General features: G+C 41.1%; 2 protein-coding genes across 10 annotated transcripts in view; one reads left to right on the top strand and one right to left on the bottom strand.

The window, feature by feature from the left end:
- Positions 1-20,559, top strand: part of P2RY14 (purinergic receptor P2Y14) — a 78,725-nt gene extending 58,166 nt beyond the window's left edge. For 8 of the 9 annotated variants that reach the window (XM_019439740.2, XM_053903711.1, XM_053903708.1 and 5 more), the window contains 2 exons: positions 14,433-14,556; positions 18,350-20,559. In XM_019439740.2, coding sequence (XP_019295285.2) covers positions 18,373-19,395 — 1,023 coding nt within the window. In that variant the 5' untranslated portion in view covers positions 14,433-14,556; positions 18,350-18,372 and the 3' untranslated portion in view covers positions 19,396-20,559. Of the gene's footprint in view, positions 1-14,432; positions 14,557-18,158; positions 18,257-18,349 lie in introns of all 9 variants that reach the window. The other variant, XM_053903713.1, reaches the window with a different exon arrangement.
- MED12L (mediator complex subunit 12L) overlaps positions 1-27,830 on the bottom strand; it is a 333,810-nt gene that overhangs the window by 186,752 nt on the left and 119,228 nt on the right. The gene's annotated exons all lie outside the window — the stretch shown is intronic.

The raw sequence follows: 27,830 nt of genomic DNA on the forward strand, positions 1-27,830 counted from the left end.
GTAAGTTGAAAATTAAATATTATTTATTTTTTTTTTATCTTTATTTTTGAGAGAGAGAGAGAGAGAGAGAGCGCGCACGAGAGAGAGAGCGCGCAGGGGAGGAGCAGAGAGAGAAGGAGACACAGAATCCGAAGCAGGTTCCAGGCCCTGAGCTGTCAGCACAGAGCCCGACACGGGGCTTGAACTCACGAACCGTGAGACCATAACCTGAGCTGAAGTCGGATGCTCAACCGACTGAGCCACCCAGGCGCTGCAAATATTATTTTAAACAATAAAGACACGTATGAAGAAAATAAAACATGGTGGGAGGCTGGCAGGTGCTAGGTAGGAGCTTGGCTGTGTCAGATGTCATTAACAGAGAAGGGCCCCCCTAGAAGGTGATGTTTTAACGCGGACCAACAGGGGGCAGCCACACTAAGATGCTAGAGAAGGACAGCCACAGACAGGGCTACAAGTACTTCTGCCTCAGTGAGTTTTGTATCTTTACAAAACTGGGCTTCAACATCACTGTGGGGACAGCAGGAAAGCAAATTCACCCTGGTATTCCTGCTGGTCCTACGTAGTGCTTGACAAAACTCAGTCAGTGATGTTTGCAGACCCTTGCCAGTAGCCCCCACCAGTTTAAAAGGACCAGAAGCCATTTGGGATTTACTGGGACAGAGAGAAAACACGTATGTACCTAGCTCAGAGCTTTTTCCGGCACTGAAAAGGAAAGGCACGGGCAAGGAAAAGCTCAAGAGGATAGCTAAGTAGTAAAGCTTCTACTTTTATCTTTTTTGTTCGACTGGGCCAAAATATCTAAGTAGCACAATAATCTACGTTTATAATAAACATTGATTTGCCTAAGGCACCAAATATCTACTGTTTTGCCTTCCCCACGTCCCCCGCCCCATACACACAAATACACCTGCACTTTTTCCACAAGCTACTCATGTCAGTGACATCCAAAAACCAGAAGAAAGCTTGCTGGCACTTTTGCTACTGTAGGCTGGACTTATGTTCTAGGTAAGAGTCACACAACTGAGGAGAGGCCTCTGCTCTCCACCAGGAGAGTAACAGCGGAACCTGGCTGAGAAAAGTGGGAGCAGGATCAGCTGTATTAGTTATCCTGAGGTAGTATCTATCTGCCAGGCCTCTCCCAGCCACGTCCTAGAAGGGAGGCCTGAAACCAAGGTAAGACCAGAAGGTTAAATGCTGCAGGCAGTGACGGCTCGGAGGAGCTGAGCTGCCCGTGTGAGTGCTCTGGTTTCTACCTCAGGAATTTGCTCAAGCCACTAAGCTCCCTTCACCTGCTTTCTTCCTGTGCAATGTAAGAATGTTTTAGGTCATTCATCAGAGATTTATACAATTTGCACTATGAAACATTTGCCAAGTCAGGTCAAAAAACAAAGCTCTCTCTCCATGCAGAACAGACAAACCAACAAAAACAAGTCTTTTCAACAGGAAACAATACAACCCTAGCAGATAAGGCCTTGGAATGACACTGACCTGGATTCAAATCTCAGTTCTACAACATGCTAATTGTAACATCCTGGACAATTTATTCAGATTCTCTAGACATCCGTTTCTTCAACTATAAAGTGGGATTACTTTTATCAGAACAACACGAGGATTTACTCAAAAGTATATAGCTGTAGTTCGTTCGTTCAGTGCTGCATAAAATTACACCATGTTTTTCTTTTACCCATTCTCCTACCAATAATCATTTGAGCCAATGCCCACATTTTTGCTCTATCACTTTCTATGTTTCAAGAAACACTTGTACATGTTTCTCAATATGCTTCTATAAAAGGTTTTTAGGGCATATACCTAGGAATTAAGATGCTTGGCTAGAGGGTAAGTGAATGCTCATCTTTTCAAGTACTTCCAATTCCTTTTCTAAAGTGATAAACTTGAGACACATAATGCTGAGCTGGGGATTTTTAAAAAGTCCTGGAAGACAGTATATAGCATGAACAATTTTAGAATGCAATATATATGCTTGTATGGATTACAGTCATCTGTTTAAAGGGCAGAAATGAAAAACACAGAACTCAAGACAGGGTTCCCTCTGGGCAGAGGGAGGCAGACAGCCAGGGAGGAGCACAAAGGTAGACGCAGGTGGCTCTGGCTGTCCAGTCAGCACTGTGTTCTTTTTACTGTACTTTACCTTAGGTTACATAAATTCTTCTCAAAGTAGGAAACATTCCCTGAAAAAGAGAAAATACTTCAAAAAGCAATTAGCATCGCCTGTGTCCGGTACAAGGTAAAGTTCCCAATGAATGGCAGTTGTCGCTACAAAACGCGAGGAGAGGGAAAGGGATGACGAGGCACAGTGGCAGCTAACACAAGGCACGACGGACTCGGTTGAGGGAAAAGCTCTTCCCGATGGAGGTGAAGCAACCTGCCTCCTCAACACCCAGGGCCGTGAGTGAGCCAGAAGTGCAGAAAGTGGGGGTCCACTGTGCAGAGGGGAAGTAGATGAGGCTGCTCGGGGTCCAGGAGCAGACACTGAGCTCCAAGGGGGGCAGGATGCACCCACAATACCAACAACACTGCATGATAATAAGCGCCCAAGGAATATTTTATAGGCAGTTCGCTTTACTGATGATGGTTTTCAACAGTGTTCTAAACAAAGATTATTTTGGCTTAGAAAACTAGGTAGAAAGAGGAAAGAAGATGGCAAAGAATAGAATAAGAAAACCCAATTTAAGGATAGGTAGAGAAGCTTCCAAAGGTTAACAGAGGAAAACAGGCAGCAGGGTAACAGATGTGTCTAAGAGACTGTTGAGTACCTGCTGTGTGTCAGGCACTGAGCTCAGGATTCTTCCCTCAAAACTAATACACACACATATATCAGATGCACATGTGCATATGCATACACGTGTGTATGCACATATACTGTAATATATATCATCCTAAAAGTATAATACACAAGCGTATATACACGCACACATATACTTTCTTTTCCTTCTACTGAACCTCTTCCAAAATGTGCTGCAGGCATTATGATCCTCCCATCCTAAATACTTCGATATGCAACTCAGAAGAGTAAGAATATTCTCCTGCTTAACCATACCATCATCACACCTAGAAAGATTAACTCAAAAATACTAACGCAGGGCCTATATTCAGATTTACACAACTGTCCCAAAACAATTACTATAGCTCTATCCTCTACTCCCTCAATCTCCAATCACAACCACACATTACACATTACACATTATCTCTTTGGCCTCCTTTGATCTAGAACTGCTCCCTCCCACCCAATCATGTTTGTTCACTTTTCATGACATTCATTTTTTTAGAATCTAGGCAAGTTGTTTTACAGAATGATCCACATTCCGATTGTTCATCCATGATCAGCTTTTTGACAGGGCACGTTGTATACATCTAAATAAATCATAATGTCAACTTATTCCACTTGGGATAAGTCTGATCATTCAGTGACAGCTAGATATCCCTGCTGAAAAGGATCAATTTTTTCCTTTAGTATTCTAAATGATCTGAGAGTGATACTTTTAGACTAGAATATCCTGTTCTCCCACAGCCTTTTATCGACTGGCTTTTTGTAACTACTGAAGACTGCGTCCTCATCAGTTATTACACTGAGGCTGAAAAATGGTGACTTTCTATCATTCATTCTACATTTTCTAGCTAAAATTATGTAAAGAAGAGCCTCCCCCTGTCTTCATCCTCCATTTGTCATCCTTATTCTTTTTTTTTTTTTAATTTTTTTTTCAACGTTTTTTATTTATTTTTGGGACAGAGAGAGACAGAGCATGAACGGGGGAGGGGCAGAGAGAGAGGGAGACACAGAATAGGAAACAGGCTCCAGGCTCTGAGCCATCAGCCCAGAGCCTGACGCGGGGCTCGAACTCACGGACCGCGAGATCGTGACCTGGCTGAAGTCGGACGCTTAACCGACTGCGCCACCCAGGCGCCCCTGTCATCCTTATTCTTAATATCACTCCTTTTTTTTTTTTTTAAAGTTATTTTGAGAGAGAGTGTGTGTGAGCAGGGGAAGAATCCCAAGCAGGCTCTGCAGAGGCTCAATCCCACGAACCATGAGATCATGACCTGAGCCAAAATCAGGAATCAGTTGCTCTGCTGACTGAGTCACAGAGGCACATCAAACACACACACTTTTTTTTTTTTTTTTTTTTTTTTTTAAGTAGGCTGCACGCCCAGCACAGAGCCCAACTCAGGGTTTGAACTCACAGCCATGAGTTCAAGAGTCAGATGCTTAACCTATTGAGCCAGCCAGGTGCCCCTTGCTTTGCTTTTCTTAATATCACTGTCAACTGAATTTGGTTTGTTTTTCCAAGCACTTTGATCTCTTGTCATTCCTGTTGATATCCAAATTGTCAAATTTAGAAGTATCTCCAATAGCAGTTTCCGTGTCCTGTTTTGACATGTCCCTATCGGGCTGAGTGCTTCCTTGCTTTTTGCCCAACTGGTTCATCTCAACTCACTTGTACTTTCCCTGTGCCTTATTAAAGTCAACCATTTCTCCAAGAAGCCCGGGGTCCTTTCAGTGGGCAGTGATACTTAGGAACAAGATGAGCTCACTAATACTGAGAATCAGTATTTCTTTGCCTATAGAGGATTTTTACCTTTGTTATTGAAGGATGGAAAAGGCTTGAGCAAGTTTATAGCTATGGGGCTATCATGACTTCTAGACCTACCAATTTTTAGTCTGTTTTATTAAGGACTTATGCAGGTTTATACCTCACAAGAAAATCACCACTAAACAGAGAGAGATACTAACAATATAAGAGAAAAACAATAATGTATGAAGATTAAAAAGAAGTCTAGAGTAGGCTGCATTTAAAAAAAAAAAAAAAAAGCATAGAGTAAAACCAAACCAGTCCTGGTCCAAGCAAGTCATTAACATAAAACTGCAATGGAACACTTGTGAGCTGGTTATGATTAGACTTCTCACATATGGACATTACAGCTAAGGCAATAATGAAATGCCATCTAAGAGCTCCCATGCAGCATGGCAAGACATGACATGACTTTCTTATAATGTACTTGATGGCTCATATTGAATTCTATTAGAAAAGTGAAATAATCACAAATGTAATGGTCTAAAACGAAATATACATTCAACAATGGATCCCAACCTATGGACCTAGGGTTCACAAAAGGAAAGGTCTTTTACTTCACCTGTACTCTGAGCACCATCTTTAAGTTGCATAAAACTCCATCTTTCACATTTAAGTTCTACCCATTTTGAGATGAATATAGTTACTTCATTATCATATGTTGTATTATAAAAATACGAATTCATTTACAGAATTGCCTAATTCAAGGAATTGTCATGATGCCTTTTATTGAAAGCAAAGGTCATTGATTCCTCCAAAATGGAGGAAGTAGATCAAATGTTAGGTTTTCAAATGCATGTATCACTCTTCTGCATTATTCGCACTCCCACCCAAAGTCCTGGATATCCTTCTTCTTGGGCTATGTGAGGCTGATTCTTGAACAAACATACAGGTGGTTGATATTTAACTAAGTAGTTACAAGTGTGGGTTTCCCAGAAATGAAAACCTGCTCCCCATTCCCATAGCAAAGGGATATGCATTAATGCCCTGAGCCCCAAGATCTGAACATCTGAGTACTGCATGCCTAACTGAGAAATGCAAACATCATCTCAGTGAGGCAAAAGGAGGTCAAAGATTCATTTCCTTGCCTGGCCCTGGGGAATAGAGCCTCATAGTTAAAAAAACAAAACAAAAACAAAAACAATGCGGCAGAACAGCCTGGAAAAAAGTCAGGAATCCAAGTAGCTCAACCTAATTCCAGACCTAGAAAGGAATCATTTCCCAAAATTAGCAAGACCAAAATTTCATAGCTTTATGCCACTTTCATCAAAGATTCAGGCTTCTGGGGATTGATTGCTGAGTAAGACCGTGAAATATTTGGGCTTCCCTCATTCCCTATTGCCAAATGCCACTTCCTGTGAGGACAATAGGGGGACCATTGGAAGCATAGCCTTCCCCCCATCCTCCCAACACAAGCACTTTTGAGCCAGATACCCGAGGAGGTTCAGGGCACTTAGCAAACAATCTATGGTGCCTCCTATAGCTCTCATTCAGGTGCAGAGCATCAGCTGAAAGTGAACATGAGAAAGCAGGGGGAACCGTGTAGATGCCTGACCCAGGGGAAGTCCTGGGCAGACTGAAAGTCCCAAGGACATGGGATTATTCCATTGTCAGCTGAGTCACTCCCTGAACCCCCACTGTTCCCTCTGAGTCACACACTACCAAGCACCAGGTTATTTGATTCTTAGAGGAACAGGAACCCTATGAGGCAGCAACCACTACCCCCCCATTTTAAGAGAAGTAAAGACAGAAACACGGAGGTACTTAGTAACCCACGGCTATTAAATAATCAAGCCGCATTTCTAACCAAGGTCCACTACATCCAACAGGCATGCTTTTAATCATTATACTGCACTGTCTGCCTGTTGCCCCACCAGTGCAGACAAGACAGTCCACTTCACATTCTGAGACCTAAGGATTTGAATTACCTACCATTGATGAGCTACTCAACATAGAGTTAAGACTGTTAGTGTTAAGACAGCACCAAAGAGAGAGTGACTAAATTCTCTCTGTATATCAAAATGATATCAAATATACCTACCACTTAGAGGCTATTCCAGTGATTTTCAACTTAGGAATATTTAGAAATGTCTGCACACTTTTTGTTGTTGTTGTCATAAATCATGGGGTGCTACTGGCACCTAGTGGATAGAGGCCAGAGATGCAGCTAAAAACCTTGTAAGGCAAAAGACAGCCTACCTACAAAGGGCTGGAATTCAAAAAAAAAGAAAAAAAAGTCAATAGTGCCAAGGTTGAAAATCCTTAGGCTATGCCAAAAAGTGTAGGTGAAAACTCCTCACTAATCCATCCTGACAATCCGGACACTGTCCCATCACAGAGGCTAGTGACAGTTGGCCATTTTCATGGCCCCAGACCTTTGGCACCTGTGCTACACCTCACTGTCTACCGCCTCCCGTAATCAGCTAAGATATGCAGACACACCTCTGAGCTCTTAGGTGTGCCAGGCATACACTTTGCTACTAGCTCTGCTAAAAGTATTTTAAGAGAAGTGGTTAGAATTAACAGTAAAAACTAGGTTTGAACATTATCAGTTTACTGTCCATACTAACCCACTGTCAAATTATCATACATAATTGAAGACTGGGTCTCTTTGCAGCAGAAACACAGATCTTTGATTCTCATGAGTGTGAGTCTGTGAATAGGGAGGCCCAGGAAGAAAGCCTAGCAGTTAAAACTGAGCTCAAGTACTGGAAGTTCTCAGGTGTCTGCAATTCAGCCCAAGAAGCGCATACAGCCTCTTCTAATGTGAAAACTAATTAGCACTGTTCCTCATTTGAGGTATGTAACCTCAGCATTCACCCAATTAGAAGTTAAACTAAACCATGTTTCTCATTCACCAAGACTCTAACTGAAGGTGAAGTCAATGGGCCATAGTGTCAGGAGTTAGGAGGATCAAGTCAGATCTAATCAAGACTTCATATCTACTACAAGAGAAAACTAGCTGAAGGTGACAAACAGGAACAAGCAAAGCCAGAGACCCAGGGAGTCCTTTTGTGGCATCCAAACCATACACAGCAGCCCTGGGTCTCCCCCAGCAGCACAGTCCTTAGCACTTACTGGTTAGTGTCCTTGTTTTAATCACTGTAATGAATGCTCCAATTCTATACCTCCCCTGGCACATCAATGCAGAAGATAGAAAACTGAGTCAAAAGTCACCAACCCATTCATTTGTCAACACTTTCAAAAACTGGCCAAGAAAATGGAGGTTTCTGGATGCTGTGGTACCTGGAGTCTAACTGGAAAAACTGAAGATATGCACACCTTGCAGACCTTCAAAATCTAGATAAAACACAGGACATGCATACTTGCAGACTCACACACAAGAGAACCGGCCCTCAAAAAAATGCTGGCTGAGTGATTCCTAAAGACAAGACTCCCGGAGTATCTGGGTGGCTCAGTCAGTTGACTCTCACTTCAGCTCAAGTCATGATCTCACGGTTTGTGAGTTCAAACTCCACGTCAGGCTCTGTGCTAACAGCTCAGAGCCTGGAGCCTGCTTCAGATTCTGTCTCTGTCTCTCTCTGTCCCTCTCCCCTCTCATTCTCCCTCTCTCTCTCTCTCTCTCTCTCTATCTCAATAAATAAATAAACTTAAAAAAAAAAAAAAAAAGACAAGACTCCAGAAACCCACAACTAACATCATAATCAATGAGAAAAAAATTAAAGTTCTTCCCCTAAGGTCAGGAACAAGACAAGGATGTCTCTCTCACCACTTTTATTCAATATAGTACTGGACGTGTTAGCCAGAGCAACTGGACAAGAAAAAGAATTACAAGACATTCAATTTGGTAAAGAAGTAGCAAAACTGTCACTATTGGCAGATGACATGATGCTATACATAGAAAACCCTAAAGATTCCACCAAAATACACACACACACACACACACACACACACACACACACACACACACACAAATATATATGAGAATAAATGAATTCGGTAAAGTTGCAGAGTAAAAAATTAACATGTAGGTATCTATTGTATTCCTATACACGAATAATGAAGTAGAAGAAGGAGAAATTAAGAAGACAGTTCTATTTACAATTGCATCAAAAAGAAAAAATACCCAGGAATAAATTCCACCAAGGAAGTCAGAGACTTGTACACTGAAAACTGTAAAACACTGATGGAAGAAATCAAAGATAACACAAATGGAAAGGTATACCATGCTCAAGGAATGGAACAATATTGTTAAATGTCCACATTACACAAAGCAAACTACACATTCAATATAATCCCTAGCAAAATGCAAATAGCATTTTTCACAAAAGTAGAATAATGCTAAAATTTGTATGGAATCTCAAAAGACCCTGAATAGCCAAAGCAATCTTGAGAAAGAAAAACATAGTTGGAGGTAACACAATCCCAAATTTCAAGATAGCTACAAAGCTATAATAATCAAAACATTATTGTCCTGACACACACAAAAAAGAGACATTATAGATCAATGGAACAGAATAGAGAGCCCAGAAATAAACCCACACTTTTGTGGTCAATTAATCTATGTATGATAAAGGAGGCAAGAATATAGCAGGGGGGGGGGGAGGGGGGGTCTCATCAATAGATGGTGCTGGGAACACTGGACAGCTACACGCAGAAAAATGAAACTGGACCACTTTCTTATACCACACATAAAATTAAAGTTAAAATGACACCTAAACATGAAACCTGAAACCATTAAAGTCCTAAAAGAAAACATAGGCAATAATCTCTTGGATATCAGCCTTGGCAAAATGTTTCTAGATAAGTCTCCTCAGTCAAGGGAAGCAAAACCAACAGTCAATTACCAGGACTACACCAAAACAAAAAGCTTTCACACAGGAAATTAAACTATCAGAAAAATGAAAAGCCAACCTACTGAACAGGAGGAGATATTTGCAAATGATATATCCAAAAGGGGTTAATATCCAGTATGATATAAGATGTATACAATTCAAAACCAAAACAAAATAATTAAAAAATGGGCAGAGGATTTTTCCAAAGAAGACATACAGATGGCCAACAGATACATGAAAAGATGCTCAACATCACTCATCATCAGGGAAATGCAAATCAAAAGCACAATGAGTTATCACCTTACACCTGTCAGAATGGGTAGTGTCGAACAGAAATAACAAGTGTTAGAGAGGACGTGGGAAAAAAGAAACCCTCGTGCACTACAGGTAGGAATGCGAATTTGTACTGTGAAATGTAAGCTGCCACTGGGGAAAATTTTTTGGAGGCTGCTCAAAATTTAAAAATAGAAATACCGTATGATCCAGTAATTCCACTACTGGGTATTTAACCAAAGAAAATGAAAACACTTATCTGGAAAGATACATACCCCCCCCCCCATGTTTACTGCAGCATTATTACAATAGCCAAGATATGGAAGCAACACAAGTGTCTACTGAACAATGAATGGGTAAAGATGTGGCGTTTGTGTGTACTCAGCCATAAAAAAAAAAAAATGAGATCTTGCCATTTGTGACAACACGTATGAACCTAGTGGCTACTATGCTAAGTGAAGTAAGTTAGAGAAAGATAAATACCATAGCATTTCACTTGTACGTGGACTGGTAAAAGTATTAATAATAAAAACATACCAAAAAAGGAGACAGATCCATAAATACAAAGAGGTATGACTACCAAAGGAGAGGACCATGAGGGGATGAGCAAAATAGGTGAAGGGGAGTGGGAGGTACCGAATTCCAGGTACGGAATGCAGAATTCATGAGGAGGAAAGGTACAGCATAGGGAATACAGTTAATAATATTGTAATAGTATTCTATGGTGACAGATGGTAGCTACACTTTGAGCCAGCACAGCATAACATAGATGCTGAATCATCATGTTGTATACCTGAAACTAATGCAACATTGTGTATCAACTATACTTCAATTAAGAAAAAGAAGACAAGACTTCAGAGAAATGCTGAAGGGCTGTACACATGCTCATGCTCAAATACCGCAAAACATGGAGCCCCCACATTCACTCAAGTATAGCAGAGAACAGACACACGTTACAATACTGTCTGGCCCCATGTTAGCTACCCAAATCACCTTTGATGAATTAATGAACCATTTTAAGCATCATTTTCCTCATTTGCAAAATGGCAATAATAGTAACTCACTGACAAGGCTCTATTACGTTAACCAATTTGGGCAAGCCATATCTCCTAGCCACCCCCTCCCCCATCTATGCTATTGTCTCATGTACCTCGGTGCATATATCTAGTAGTTCTCTCTGCCTAAAACTCTCCCCCTCTCCTTCTGTGTCTGGCTAAAGTCAAGTGATTTATCAACCTTCATTATCACTTGATCCAAGAAGGTTGCCTTGATACCACCATTCCTGAAGGTGATAGTTGCTCACTGCTCACTCTGTTCTTGTGCCTCCTCCTTCAGGAATAACCCCTTGTTGTATCCTGAAGCACCACTCTGCTCAGGCCCCCACACCCTAGGCTGGGACATTCCTGAGAGTTCCCTGTGGCTGATATATCTCCACAGTGCCTGGCAAATACGGTCTGATGGATTTAGTGAGCACATAAATAAAAGGTCTTGGCAAAGGAAGAACTATTGCAAACGAAGGACCAATGGGAATACACAGGAGCCCAAGGCTACAATGTACCATAAGAAGAAAAGATTTCAACAAGGAGAAAATCAATACCATTAACTACTGCAGAGAGGTCAGGATATAAGACAACTGACAAAAGAACAATAAACTTAGAAATGAGATCTCTGGCAGCCTATGAGAAGGTTGGTAAGTGTCGAACATTAAATCTTTAGTGACATAAAAAAACCACAAGGGAGGTTCATACTTTCGGGTGAAGAATAAAGTGAGATTCCCACTGGCTGAGCCTAGAGAGAGCACAGGCCAGAAAGAGGCATGGGGAGAGCAAAAGGGTGGGACAACTACTGTTAGAGTCTGACAGAGAGCCCAATAGAAAATGGGTTTCTGGGTTGCCTGGGTAGCTCAGTCAGTTAAGCATCCAACTTCAGCTCAGCTCATGATCTTTCAGTTTGCAAATTCAAGCCCTGCATAGGGTTCTCTGCTGTCAGCGAGAACCCACTTCTGATCCTCTGTCCCCCTCTCTCTGCCCCTCCCCTGCTTGTTCTCTTTCTCTTTCTCTTTCTCTCTCTCTCCCTCACTCCCTCCCTCCCTCTCAAATATAAACAAACATTAAAAAGAAAGGAAAGAAAGGAAGGGAAGAGAAGGGGAGGGGAGGGAAGGGGAAGCGAGGGAAGGCGAGGGGAGGGGAAGCGAGGGGAGGTGGGGAGGAAAGAAGGAAGGAAGGAAGGGAGGGAGGGAGGGAGGGAGGGAGGGAGGGAGGGAGGAAGGAAGGAAGGAAGGAAGAAAATAAATGGGTTTCTGAGAAGGTGGGGGATAGTCAGTTACAGAGGAAAAACAGTAACTTCTATGAAATAAACTGGCATGCTTATAATGATGTCCTCCCAAACACATCTAAGACCTAGAAACAGAGGACACTGTTTACCCAATCCCTAGGAGTCAACAATTATCCAATGTTGGAGAGAGAAGCAGGACCAGAATCAAGGTGGAAGACATTCGAAAATATCCAACCAACCATGCAATAAGAAAGGCCAGAAGCCTGATGACAGAATACAATTGAATAGAAAATATTTTTTAAATACAAAATATCTTACAAAGTATTTAATAACACAAAACCTACAAAACACAACTGCAAGACTGAATATGCAGACATTCATAAATTCCCTTTCTATTCAACCCACTCTAACATCTTTGGAAACCATCTAGGATACGACATACTGGCACCAAAAAGGTGGGGGGAAAAGGAGTTACACATTATGGCAAAAGAGATAAAAGCTGCAGTCCTAAGAAAATGGCTTTAGTAAGTTTATAAATGTACACAATGATTACACACATCTATATTATTTCTATTGACATAGGCGTCATTGAGAAAACAAAATTTTTCTCATAGGAAAATATGTGGGACACTCTGGGTTTCAATCGCTTGATGTTGGACAGGAAGGAGGGGGAAGGAAATAATCAGATTGTTACTTGATAAGAATCGAACAAATAAGACAAGGATGATGTGCCTCATAGGTGAGTAAGTGCGTGCTGATGAAACAGTAATTTGAAAGCAATCCATTCTCCATATACATTTTCTAACAATAAGATATTTTAAATATACAAAAATAAAAATACGCAAACCAATGTTGGTGACACCAATGCACCCAGCTGTCCAGTGTTAATGGATAGTAATATGTACATACGTTGTTTCCGAGTTTAAGAGATGAAATACCATGAACACAGCTAAACCCCAACTACCCTGAGCCCTCCCTTGCTCCTCCAACCCTCCTCAGGAGTAAGCCTTGTCCTCACGTGTGAATATATCATTCCCGGGGCTCTATGGTCACCACACAGAGCCTGCATGGGATTTTCTCTCCCTCTCACAAACTAAATAAGCAAACATTTTTTTAAATGTTCAAAAAAAAAAAAAAAAAAAAAAAAAAAAAGAACATATCATTCCCAACCAGGCCATGGATCACATACAATATGACTCCACAGAGCTTAATCTCTGTTTTGCTTCTAAAGGAAGCTTCACGACCTTTTAGGAACATTCGAGATACATATAAGGTGCTCTTTATCATTGTTCTCAAATAGATTTCTATAAAATATCTATTTGAATTTCCGGGAGACCATATAGGATCAGATTATTTGTGACGAAATCTGTAAGAGATAAACTCGAAGAAGATCTTAGGTTTCAGGGTTACCTAAAATCAACTTTTTTCCTATCTGGAGTCCCAACTACAGCCAAGAAAACCAAATTTTTAACCCTCCTCACCAAATATTTACTAAATGTCTCCTACGTACAGGGCTCTCAAAAGTGTCTGCTCCTCAAAGAGTAATCACTGTCCTAGCAGCATCAGCATCACACCCAACCTCAGACCTACGGAATCGGAGCCTTCACTTTAGCATGATCTCCAAAGGACATGCATGTACACTTGAGTTTGAGAGGTACTGGTTTAGAGAAATCAGGACGGTGGTAACACAGACCAAGGAGGAACCAAATCTAACCACCATGCTGCCAAACTTATTCTCGGCCTATTGGACAACACGGCTTTCAGGTGTTATTTCTGCAGAGTCCACACATCAGTCTCATTAGACCAGTAGCTACTGAACCAGGGCATACTGGGCCTCCCGGGACACTGGCAATGTCTGGAGACATTTTTGTTGTGACTTGGGGGGGAAGGGGGGGGGGGGGAGACAGTGTCACTGGCATCTAGTAAATAGAAACCAGGGAAGGCACTAAACACCCTACAACGCAGAAGACAATCCTTCACAACAGATAATTATCTGGCCAAAGTATCAGTAGTGCGAAGGAAGGAAGGAAGGAAGGAAGGAAGGAAGGAAGGAAGGAAGGAAGGAAGGAAGGAAAGAAGGAAGGAAAGAAAGAAAAGAAAGAAAGGAGGGAAGGAGGGAGGGAGGGAGGGAGGGAGGGAGGAAGAGAAAAGAACAAAGAAAATACTGCCTTGATATCCCAGCTAAAATAATCAATTATTAACTTCAGGAATCTGATGAACTGATTTGAGCATCTGTGTCTGTGGGCGGGGGGGGGGGGACCAGTAACTAAGAACACTGTCTATCCAACACTCTCAAGAGTAAGTTTTCCCCAAAAGTTCATACCAATATTCGTCAACACTGACAACCAAGACCTATACTGCACAAGAAATACACATGTTGTAATATTTCGTAATTATCCAAGCTGAATTTTAAAAAGTACATTGCTACCATACGTACTTCTCTAATAAAAACACTTTGGTATTCACTCAATTAATTCTCCATTTTGCTCTCACCATACAGGATCATTAGGGAAGGAACACCTTGGCCACTTCAAGATGACAAGCACACACTGGACTACACTGCTTCATTGACAGGAAGCCTCCTATTCTACCAGCGCCCCCACCACGCCAAAAAAAATTTTAAGGTAACTGAAAAAATTCTCTAGTATTATCCACAAGTTTGTTAATTTCACACAAATTATGAATAATTCCTCTTCTCCAGAAAAAGAAGAATTATGGCACATAATTAGGAGGGTGGTCCGTATGTAAGAGAGATATGGGTCGAGGTGTATAGGTACACAATAGAGGAGTAATGAACCTCAGGCCGATTAAGCATGTTTTTATTAAGGTGCATGTTTCTGGAGTGAGCATTACTTTGTATGGCCTGTATCGACTATATTCCGCCCAAAGAGAGAGCCCAAAGGTTAAATGTAATTCTCTGCACTTTGAAAATACTTAAAGTACCACAATCCTCAGACCCTACATTGCACTAAGGAACAAGGGCACTCACTTTAAATTAGTATGAATTTGTAGCACTTGACATTCTAGCTGTGCAGAAAAATGGAGAAAAAGCAATTCATGTGCTATTATTACACATTAATAGCTATCTTTTGGTCTCATAAATCCCATTCCTCCATGTTCTTTAATTATGTTACCAAAGACCCAATTGATGATATAAACTAAAACATTTCATTCCATTTCATGGTCCTTTACCTGGATTTGTGAGCCAAGGAAGAGCCTTACCTACGAGAAGCTGAAGACATACTCTTAAGCGTCCCTTTTTGAAAAGTTCTACCACATATAGAAATCTTTCTTCAACGTAGTCTCAAGAATTTATGGAGCAGTGCTTACATTCTTGAAGCTTTCAGTACAGAAATTCGAGATAAAACTCAAAAGTAACTCCAGCCAGGCGCAAGGCTGGCTGCACCTCCACAAACTGGCTCACTAGAGCACCCACTTCTTGGCTAATCACCATCCTTTCCCCCTTTGTTCTTCCTTTGCATATCTCTCATCTTTAACAGGCTGCGACAAGCTGCTTAGAAATAGTGAACCTTCCAAGAGCCTGGGACAGGAAAGGAAGAGTAGGTGGGCTACACCAAGACAAAGACATTCTTTGTTTTCTTTTTGATTCACTTGGTTCTTACTTTTGCATCATTGTATAAAATCAGCATCTATATATGACTATTTCCTCCATTTATGAAATGATTTGAAGTTTCGGTAGGTCCCATCATCAACACACTAAATCATCTCTACACTAAAGAGAAGGAGAGGAGATTGGACAGATGTTAAAAGGTCAATTGATACAGGTCCCTGTTATGATCTTGTCCTGTTTTCATCCAACACATATTCCTATCTTTTGGGCTCAGCATGTAATTGTCCTCACTTCCTGTAGATGCCTCAGATAGCTCTATTTTCACACATCTTTCAATCTATCACTGTACAGAAGCCTGGCTGAGACCAAAAACAGTAAAACATTCAGCTGGAGAACACAATGCCCTAAGAATAACACTGCTGCTAAAGAAAAATATTTAAGAGCTTAGATTATCTTTGGTTTACTTTCGGCTCATTACTCATGTGGAGTGTCCCTCTGTCTCTACTGTGTCTAACTAGTAACAATGCAGGCAACAGTGATAGTGTTTTTCCCCACCCATCACATGTCAAATCTTTCCATCCTAAAACAAAGACTCTTACCTGTGATTCCTTCAAAACAGGCCAGAATAGGAAGAAGGTGTCTGCAGGGAAAGACCCAAGCAAGCCTTAAGTATTCACTCGCTTTCAGAAGGCTTCCTTGCTCTAGAAGTCTATCTGGGTCAGTCATACTCTTCCATCAACCTCGAAGTGACGAGGGGTGCAGGGAGACAATGATGTACAACACAAGGGCATAATATGCTCAGATTCTCAACACATTCAGGATTCTAAAAAAAAATTTTTTTTTAACGTTTATTTATTTTTGAGACAGAGAGAGACAGAGCATGAATGGGGGAGGGTCAGAGAGAGGGAGACACAGAATCTGAAACAGGCTCCAGGCTCTGAGCTGTCAGCACAGAGCCCGACGCAGGGCTCGAACTCACGGACCGCGAGATCATGACCTGAGCCGAAGTCGGCTGCTTAACCAACTGAGCCACCCAGGCGCCCCAACACATTCAGGATTCTAAGAACACAGTTCTGGACCCATGACATGAGGCTATCAGGAGACAAGACAAACTATTTAGTAGACAAACTCCTTGCCACAGTGGACATTTAAAAATAGAAAATGTGGCCCCTTTGCTTACTATCTAAAATTCAAAACAGGCTACAGAAGACTGATGGGAAGCATAGGACTACAAACTATTATGATCAGAGCCAAGGGTGGCATGCATGAAGTAAGAGCACACAGAAGCAAGGTGTTCTTGTGTAAGAAGTAGCACACAAAGTTTGCATACGACTGTTTTATTTGGAATGTGACTGAATTTCATATTCCACATTTCTAAATTTGACTTTCTCACACTTCCTTAATTTTACTGACAACACTCTTCACTCACTGTGTTTGAAACGCTGTACTGGGCTCCAGGAATACAAAGATGAACAAGATACATTCTCTGATCTCAAGGGACCCATCATCCTCCACAATCATTCTTTCCCACGATCCCTGACTACCTGTACATTTCTTAAGAGTAGGGATTCATGTCTTCAATTCCCAGATTGCATGTTCTTTTATTTCACAAATATTTTAACTATCTAATGTCCTAAATATAATGCTAGGAACACAATGGTAAAAAAAAATAATAATAATAACACGATCTCCCTATGAAGGGGCTTACCGTAACAGAAGAAAGAAAGAAACAGACGGAGAAATCAGTGTTGAGATGGGAGAAAGGCACAGAGCTAGGAGCACACATACAAAAGGAGTATAACGCACTCTGACCAAAGCATAGGAAGACAACGTTTTCTAAAGGAAGTGACATCCAAGCCTAGCTGCAGGGATGAAGAGAAGTTAACATGCCAAGAAGGTAGCAAAAAGGTTTTCCACAGAAATGAAAGTTTGTGCAAAGGTCCAAGGTCAAAGAAATCATGGAACTCATGGCTGAGAGTGGAGAAAGCCAAGGTGAGACCAAGAAGGGACTTCAGTGGGTCAGCATTAAAGAGTTAGGACTTTATCCTGAGGCCAAAGAATGACCACAGAACAGTTTCCAGCAGGGTGTTGATAAATATGTAGAATGGACTCGGCATTTTTTTTTTTTTTTTTTTTTTTTTTGGAATTTTTGGTTGCACAAAAATTTGGAGTTCAAGCCCCATGTTGGGTTCCATGCGGGAAGGGGAGGGGAGGGGAGGGGAGGAAGTAAAGGAAAAAAATGAAACAGATTCTCTGTCTTTACAGTTTTGTTACTTTAATTTTTTTAATGTTTATTTACTTTTAAGAGAGAAGGAGAGGGAGAGAGACAGAGACAGAATGCAAGTGGGGGAGGAGCAAAGAGAGAGGGAGGCACAGAATCCAAAGCAGGCTCCAGGCTCTGAGCCATCAGCACAGAGCCCGATGCGCGGCTCGAAAAGATCATGACCTGGGCCAAAGCTGGATGCTTATCCTACTGAACCATCCAGGCGCCTCAGTTTTGTTACTTTTTGAGCCTTTATTTAAATGAGTACTTTCTCAAACTTTGGAGTTTTAAAAGGAACTTTTACCATTTTAGGGGAACATTGATTCCATTACCTACAGTTCTCAGACTATCCTGCTTCTCCATTTTCCTTTCCTGTCATCTGTATACTCTAGTCTTCCCTTTCTAAAATGAAAGTAGAGAAGAAGGGAAGGAGGGAACAAGGAAGGCGTGTCTGATGCAGAGCTAATACTTAATTTCAAGAACACAACAGGTTTGACTATATCCACTGGCCTTTATTATTTGGCAAATTATTTATTAGATGCTGTAAGTCCCTTCTGAGTGACTACTTCGCATTGCTTTCCAGGCCTCCCCTGCAGAAGCTACAGAATGATAAATTCCACCACCACACAACCTCCGAACGAGGCCTGCTCCCGGAACACTCTCATAACTCAGATCATCATTCCCGTGCTATACTTGGCGGTCTTTGTCACGGGGATCCTGCTCAATGGTGTCTCTGCATGGATATTCTTTTACGTGTCCAGCTCCAAGAGTTTCATTGTCTATCTCAAGAACATTGTTGTGGCTGACTTTCTGATGAGCCTGACTTTTCCCTTCAAGATTCTTGGGGATTCGGGCCTGGGACCCTGGCAGATAAACATGTTCGTGTGCAGGGTCTCAGCTGTGCTGTTTTACGTCAACATGTATGTCAGCATCGTGTTCTTTGGGCTCATCAGCTTTGACAGGTATTATAAAATTGTAAAGCCTCTTTTGACTTCTTTCATCCATTCAGTAAATTACAGCAAACTTCTGTCAGTCACGGTGTGGGTGCTCATGCTCCTTCTGGCTGTCCCCAACATTATCCTGACCAACCAGAAAGCGAGGAACGGGAAGGCTATGAGTATAAAATGTGTAGAGCTTAAAAACGAACTGGGACTTAAGTGGCACAAGGCATCAAACTACATCTTTGTGGGCATCTTCTGGATTGTGTTTCTTTTGTTGGTCATTTTCTACACTGCTATCACGAGGAAAATCTTTAAGTCCCACCTGAAATCCAGAAGGAATTCCATTTCGGTCAAGAAGAAATCTAGCCGCAATATATTCAGCATCATGTTCGTATTTTTTGTCTGTTTTGTGCCTTACCACATTGCCAGAATCCCCTACACGCAGAGCCAGACAGAAGCTCATTACAGCTGCCGGTCAAAAGAAATTTTGCTCTACGTAAAAGAATTCACTCTAGTACTGTCAGCTGCAAATGTATGCCTAGACCCTATTATTTATTTCTTTCTATGCCAGCCATTTAGAGAAATCTTATGTAAGAAACTGCACATCCCATTAAAAGCTCAGTCTGACGCAGAAACTTCTAAAACCAAAAGAGGAAATACAATGCATGAAAGCACAGACACTCTGTGAATTCCCACCTCCTTTCAAAAAGAATCCATGTACACATTTTGCAGTCTTCAGTTACATACGAATACAAAAGAAACACGTCCATGCAACTAAATATCATCTCTATGCATTACTATTCAATTTAGTATAATAATAAAAACAAAATATAAGTTCCCCTGCTTTTATAACAGCAAAGAAAAAAGTAATACATGCATTGTTCAATTTTATTCCATCAAAACAGAAGTTTTCAATGTATAATCACTCATCTCGTCAGTTAATGTAGAAGTTTAAATAGCATAAAGAAAATAGGAAGCAATCAAGACAATTCACTGGGGCGTGTTCCTTCCCTAAATACAAGAATTTAACTTATGTGTTTTTTTTTCACCAGGGTTACTAAAGACCAACCTAAAAGCAGGCAGAGTTTGATAAAGAACTGGAGACCTGTTTGGAGTGAAAAAGTCAAATTTTCTCTGATTTCACTTAGGAAATTCCCTACTGATTTATCTCCTAGCATTTCAAAGGGAAGTTGATATAAATTCTGTTCTTTGCAGTAAAAACAAAATGTAACACTTTGATAACATTTTGAAGATGATAATAAGATACATTCTGAATGTTTTGTATCAAGACTTATTAAGCTACGTCTTGAGCATGCATTTCTGGTGTTAAAATATTTTTAAGTGGACTCTATTAAAGGAAACTGGCTATTGGTATATGTTGCCAGCAACTTTCCCTATCGAATGCTATGGAGGAAAAAAAAAATGATGACCAGGACAAAGACACAGACACAGACACACACATACAAACACACACACACACACACACACACACACACACACACACACACAGCATGTACATACACACATACATCGAGGGACAGGGGAAACAGTTTTCTTTGAAAGCAACAGGACTTGAAAAAAAGGACAATCTAAAATTTGCAATTTTGAGTGAGAAATTACACATAAAATGAAAATTTGTGACATTTTCTGAAAAGGAGATGGATTTAAAGTATGTAGATAAGGGATATGGTTGCTGGCTTGTGAGTTAGCAAAACTAAATTCTTTCTCTGCTCTTAACTGCCTAGAAGACATCCAGCCCATCTTCCAAATGTTATTCTCAAACATTTTTGTAAGCCATGTATATACACTTTTTTGCTTTACTGTATATGTACTAATAAAAATATTCTCAATAGTATCAGGATTTTTTCCTTAAAACCTAAGGTATGAAAAACAGTATCTGGATTTTTTTCCTTAAAACCTAAGGTATGAAAAACAATGCCAAATTATTTCACAGTCAAGACATGGGTGGTTTCTTTAATATGCTCAATTACACATGAAGAAAGGAAGACAGGAGCACTTGGGTGGCTCAGTCGGTTAAGCGTCTGACTTTGGCTCAGGTCATGATCTCACGGTTCATAAGTTCAAGCCCCGTGTCGGGCTCTGTGATGACAGCTCGGAGCCTGGAGCCTACTTCAGATCTGTGCCTCTCTCTCTCTCTCTCTCTCTCTCTCTCTCTCTCTCTTCCCCTCCCCCACTTGCACTCTGTCTCTCTCTCTCTCTCTCTCTCTCTCTCTCAAAAATAAACAAATATTAAAAAAATAAAAGTTAAGAAAAAAACTACAAAGACAGTTACATAGAGAATTAAAACTTTTATTTGCCACTTTTTCAAAATTAGTATTTCATATGCTCTGGGACCTCCTCAGATTTTAAGAAAAACTCAGAAAGTACCTCTTAAATTCTTCTTCAAGAACTAGGAAGGTTTTCACTCTCTGTGTCCACCTTCCACCCTCATAAAAACTCCCTGCTCCTAACTCTGGGTCAAATATCCTCTAAAGAGAACAAAATCACCAACCTATGATAAACATGCTTGGAAAAGTTAAACCCGCTATATATGTTTGGCTAACTACATCTGCAAAGAAACTGGCTGTGTTTATTCTTCACAATTTCCAAAAGCCGGGACAAACTAGTAAACACTGGTGGTTTTACCATGCCCCCCAGTGGGCCACCGGAGAAAATGAAAGCAAAGAAGAAACTGAGTAGCACCAAGTAATTAATGCCTTTGTAACCACTGTGCTAAAGTAGATGGGCAATGTGGAAATGGAGCTTTTTCAGGAAACAACGTGGGAGCCAGGTAAGGATACAGTAAAGCAACCATTGATTTAACAGTTACTGCTTATCAGGTCCAGAATTACAATAAAAAACATGGTAGAGCAAGGTCAACAGTGGGTGAACACAGACACTTCCTTTTTTTTTTAATTTGCTATGGAACAATTTGTTTCTTTTCTGTAGCTAGCTTATAATAGTGTTTAAGATACGTATTCATCACAGAGAAGGTAAAAACAACATTTAACCGTATTGTCGAAGCAGTGCTCTGGAAAGGTTAAAGTATTTTAAAAAGCGGCATTATGGGAAAGGAAAGCCACACTTTGTTAAAGTGGTTCTTTTGCGGGGATGTCCTGTCAGGAAATGGTGATGCTCACGTCACTAGCATCTTGCAGAGAATTGATGAGCAAAAGGTAGTAAGAGCTGTGACCGCTGAAGGCAGTGCTGCACCAGTTCTCTCCCCACCCCCACCCACATACCTCACAGTGTGGTTTACCCATAAGGAAATCTCGTGTCACTCTAGGGAGATGATCTGCTATGAATGATAGTATCTTTGGTATTTTCTGTATTAACAAAAATCCTTTTTTCTTCTTCTTCTTGTCCAGAGTCAAAGGAGACAGGTAGCAGCACTAGGAATAAGGACAGAATGGAGAACTAATGGCACATACTTTCCTGTCATCCTCAAGCAGAAACAGAAATTAGCGTAAGGGTGTTTTCTAAAATTTCTGAGTTAATCTTCTAGGTGAAGCCAATTCAGAATTTTTTCATTTGCAGGTGACCTAAAAATACAACTAAAATTGGACTTCTGCAATAAAAAGAGATTCACTGGCTGACAGACTAAATGTCCCAAAGTTGCGGGTATGGTTTTATTTAAGGGCTGATGTGGGGCCTCTGCTGATGTCACCAAGGCTGGGTTTATACCATTTTTCCAGCCACTTTTCATGGTGTTAGTTTCAACTCACAGGAAGCTGTGGGCTCTTCTGTGTGTGTGTGGTAGTAAAACAAAAGCAGCACTACTAGACTATCTCTTCAGAGCCAGTCCTCCAGAGAATTTCTACAAACATCTAGTACTTGCTCTCAGGGGGTCATACGGGCTCATGTTCCACCCCAACCTGGAGACAGTGGGGTCAGACACACATGCTGGTTATCAGTCATGGTCTGAGCCTCCCATCAGGGGCAGAGCGGGCACTGTGACAGCATATGAGCAAGAACTGGATAAAGTGACTTTCTCAAAGGAAAAGTCTCACTTTCACCGCCAGGAAAACAGAGTCTGGAGGCTGAGGAGATAACTAACAGGTGAGCACCACTGGGGGCAGGCAGACTTTTGTAAGCAAGCATTCCAGGACACATGCATCTCAGTGAGCACCTTTCATGGGTCATCTTAGGTGCTCGTGCTCTCTTTGTTTCTTGGTTCTTATCACAAAGGTTTCTTTTACGTTTAAAAAAATACTTCATGCAGCTGTGTCAATTATGCATCACAACGGAACCGCAGTTTGGTTAAAATGTGAGAAATCCTCTCAGTGCGAGATTTTTAGTCAAAGTCAAGAGCCACTTTTTTTTTTTTTTAATTTTTTTTTTAACGTTTATTTATTTTTGAGACAGAGAGAGACAGAGCATGAACGGGGGAGGGTCAGAGAGAGAGGGAGACACAGAATCTGAAACAGGCTCCAGGCTCTGAGCTGTCAGCACAGAGCCCGACGCAGGGCTCGAACTCACGGAGTGCAAGATCATGACCTGAGCCGAAGTCGGCTGCTCAACCGACTGAGCCACCCAGGCGCCCCAAGAGCCACTTTTGAACACCTTTCTATTAGAATTCAGCGGTAGCATATTCGATCCACAGGTGTGTTTTCTTTTTAATTGCTCCCCTAACAATGAAAACTTTTGTGACTTTGTATCTCTTCAAAACATGGGGAAACAATCCGCTGGAGCTAAGAGCCTATTACAAGCCTTTCTTGGGGACACACAAGCTCTCAGCTCTCAACTCACTATCATCCACAGCTTTCTCCAAGTTCTACTTTTTCTGAAAACCGAGTGTATGTTGCCTTCTTTTCCACCACAGGCACCTGAGTTTATAAGCTGCCCTGGGTCCCCTAAGCACTTGAGGCCTTGCTCTACAGAAAGACCTGGAAAATGTTCCCCGTTGCCCAGGTGCACTCCAAAGAAGTTTCAGAGTTGACAGGAAATATAGGAAGCCACGCCACTTCTATCTCCCACCTCCAGTAGAAACTGGGGTGTAAGCGTGAAAAGCAGTATTACAAAAATAGACCCGTCTCAACAACAATGACATATATGAAAAGTATTTTCATTGACAAAGTTCATGAGACTACTTGCTACCTCTTGAAGGTGCTCCTTGTATAAGTGTGACTTCTCTCAGGGTCGAAATGAAGATCTCCTCATGACCCATCCCAACCCACTTCCCAAATATTACCCCCCTGCTTTGGGGACCCGAAACGCAAGACTCTGGACCCAGGGCCATCTTGTTCTACCTCCACCTCCAGATGTCACCAGCTCTAACCCACGTATCAGGGGAAGCACAGAATTATACACCTTCCTCCTTCTCTCCCAGATCCCAGGTCACTGGAGAACTGCTAAACTTCCACCCAAACTGCCTGGTAAAGTCCTAAGGGCTTACTGTCCCAATATTCCATCTTCTGACATAAAAGGATATCAAAACATGGCTCTCATCATCCCCAGACAACACTCCACACTACTTAACATGATTTGACAATCCCTTTTCTAAACTAAAAGCTTCTCTACATTTAACTAGTAGTTTTCAAGCTATTAATTATTTACATTCTACTTTTTTTTAACATTTATTTTTGACAGAGAGAGAGAGAGAAAACCAGCATAAGTGGGGGAGGGGCAGAGAGAGAGAAGAGACAGAGGATCCAAAGCAGGCTCTGTGCTGACAGCAGTGAGCCTGATGTGGGATTCAAACTCAAGACCTGAGATGAAGCTGGACGCTTAACCAACTGACCCACCCATGTGCCTCTACATCCTACTTTTTACACCACAGCTTTCTGAAGGACCACTAACTCTCTGACATTTACTAATTAAAATGAGAAGTTAATCTTCATTTGTTTTGAATGAAAGGCCAATTTCAACTCCGTATTAAATTCACCTTCTAGTTTAAAAACCAATCCCACTATTAATAAAAAAACAAAAGACAGAAAACTTGCAATGCCATGGCCAAATGTATCTTATCTGGTTGATACTATGAAAGTAATTACATGAATAAAATAGAAAATGCTATTTTTTAATAGGAAAACCAGGACTTCCACCAACATTATTCAAAATAAGGGCTCCTTAAGTGTTGATAAAATTACATTCAGAGTGCCCTGGTTACTGCACAGCAAAAGAAACCATCAACAAAACCAATGGCAATCTACTGAATGTAAGAAAATATTTGCAAACAATATACCCAAAAAGGGATTTGTATCCAAAATAAAGAATTTATAAAATCCAACACCAGAAAACACGACTAAAAAATGGACTGAATACCCATTTTTCCAAAGAAGACGTACGATGGCCAACAGACACGTGAAAAAGATGCTCAACACCACTGCTCATTAAAAGAATGCAAATCAAAAGAACAACGAAGGGGGAGGAGGAGGGACACTTGGGTGGATCAGTCAGTTATGTGTCTGGCTTCAGTTCAGGTCATGATCTCACAGTTCATGAGTTCGAGCCCTGCGTCGGGCTTTGTGTTGACAGCTCGGAGCCTGGAGCCTCTCTCTGTGACTCTCTCTCTCTGTGCCCCTCCCCTGCTCATGCTCTGTCTACGTCTCTCAAAAGATAAAATATTTTTTTTAATTAAAAAAAAAAAAAGAACAATGAAGGGACACCTTGGTGTCACAGTCGGTTAAGCATTCAACTCCTGATTTCAGTTCAGGTCATGATCTCAGAGTTGTGGGAATGAGCCACCACAGTGGGTTCCATGTTGACAGTGCAGAGCCTGCTTGGGATTCTCTCCCTCCTCCTCTCTCTGCTCCTCTCCTGCTTGCACTCTCTCTCTCAAAATAAACTTTTTTTAAAAAGAGAAGAAAATGGCAAGTGTTGGCAAAGATGTGGCGAAAAAGGAATCCTCATGCACTGTTGGTGGGAACGTAAATTGGTGCAGCCACTGTGAAAACAGTACAAGTTTCCTTTAAAAAATTAGAAACAGAAATGCCGTATGATCCAGTAATACCACTACTGAGAACTTACTCAAAGAAAATGAAAACTAATTTGAAAAGGCATATACACCCTATATTTATTGCAGCATCATTTACGTTAGCCAATATATGAAAGCAACCAAAGCATACATCCACAGATGAATGGATAAAGATGACATGGCGTATATATACAATGGAGTATTACTTAGCCATAAAAAGGAATGATATTTTGCCATTTGCAACAACATGTATAGACCTAGGGAGTATTAAGCTAAGTGAAGTCAGACAAGACGACAAATAACATATGATTTCACTTATATGTGCAATCCAAAAAACAAATGAGCACACAAACAAAAGCAAAAGCAGAATGTCCTGGTGATGACTGATGAAGCACTGAAGAATGTCTAATATCTAAAACAGAAGGAGTAAAATAAAGAGCAATCTATACTTCATCAAATAATGAGGTAGCAGTAAAAACATAGTAAGCCAACACTCAAACTCGCCTTTCTACTTTCTACCTACAACAAAGCAGGCCCTCTCCTCAGACTTCCCTAGCCGGAGCTGAAACCGCAGTCTGTTCCCCTCCCAGCCCTACACCACAGCCCCACGCCATACTTCTGCAATGGTTCCAAGCTCCCATCCCTTCCCATCCATCTCACTGCAGCTCCTCATTGCTTCTCACTCAAAATGACCACAATCAGCCCCTACTTGGTTTTTTGCCTTCCGCTTTCTCACCTAACCCTATGGAATCCAAAGCCCTCAGACTTACTGAGCGTATTTACTGAGCTCTCCACTGTTAATGAAGCACCCAAGATCAACCACAGTGATCCAAGATTTGGTCTCAGCCTTTTCCTAACGTGGATCCTCCTCAGGTTCTCCAAGCACCCAGACTGCCCGAGAGTCAGCTAACACACCGGCCTACATCTCAGTCATCTGTACCACCCCCATGCCTGACACCACATCCTCACTCCTCAGAAGCAGCTCTTTACCTCACCTCAGGACTGTAGTGCCTGGATTCCTATGGGTTCTAACAGCACCACTGCAGGATCTCTGCATATTCCATTATCACCCTCTCTACTCTGTAACCTTCTAAACAAATACTCTCTAGCATGGGAGCTAAGGGGGAAGCATTCAGTCAGTAAATGTTTGTTGGAGGGTCTCCTGGGTGGCTCAGTTGGTTAAGCGTCCGACTTCAGCTTAGGTCATGATCTCACAGCTTCTGAGTTGGAGCCCCACATCGGGCTCTGTACTGACAGCTTAGAGCCTGGACCCGGCTTCGGATGCCATGATTCTCTCCCTTTCTGCTCCTGCCCTTCTCATGCTCTCTGTCTCTCAAAAATAAACATTAAACAAGTTTTTAATAAAAATATTAACATAAAAAAATATTTGTTGGAATTTTCCTTAAGTACTCGATCAAAAAGCACAGACTCGCACGGCAAGGGATAGGGAGAATTTCTCCAGGAGAACCTTCTCTTGGAAAGTAACAACAGAGTTTGTAAAATGTATTCTGAGCTTTGAAAACATTACTCACAACTTCTTAAGAAATGGACCATAACCACTTAAGGGGGGAAAAAATGAACTTCAGTGACTAAAAAGAAACAAGATAACCTTTAAAAGTTCTTTCTTAGGGATTTCCCCTTATTAATTATTTCATATCCATGAATCAAATCTCCCAGTTAGACCTCACAAGTGAAACATAAATGGACTGTAAGCTGACCCACTAACACTGTATAGTCAATAAAAAGGGAGAAAAACAAAACGACAGGCAAGGGGAATGAGTATACTCAGCTACTTTTTTTTTTTTTTTAGATTTTTTAAAAGCTGATTTAATACCATGTTAAGAATCATGTATGTTTTTTTCTTCTATATTAATCCATATGTTGTTCTATGAACACTCAGATCCTTTCACATTTTTTTCTATGCAAAATCCTATTTTGCATTTTTTTTATTTTTTATTTTTTAAAATTTACATGCAAATTAGCTAGCATATAGTGCAACAATGATTTCAGGAGTAGATTCCTTGATACTCCTTACCCATTTAGCCCAACCCCCCTCCCACAACCCCTCCAGTAACCTTCAGTTTGTTCTCCATATTTATGAGTCTCTTCCGTTTTGTCCCCCTCCATTTTTATATTATTTTTGTTTCCCTTCCCTTATGTTCATCTGTTTTGTCTCTTAAAGTCCTCATATGGGTGAAGTCATATGA

Source organism: Panthera pardus, unplaced genomic scaffold (assembly GCF_024362965.1).
Source record: "Panthera pardus isolate Hobbes unplaced genomic scaffold, ASM2436296v1 HiC_scaffold_16, whole genome shotgun sequence".
Lineage (NCBI taxonomy): Eukaryota > Metazoa > Chordata > Mammalia > Carnivora > Felidae > Panthera > Panthera pardus.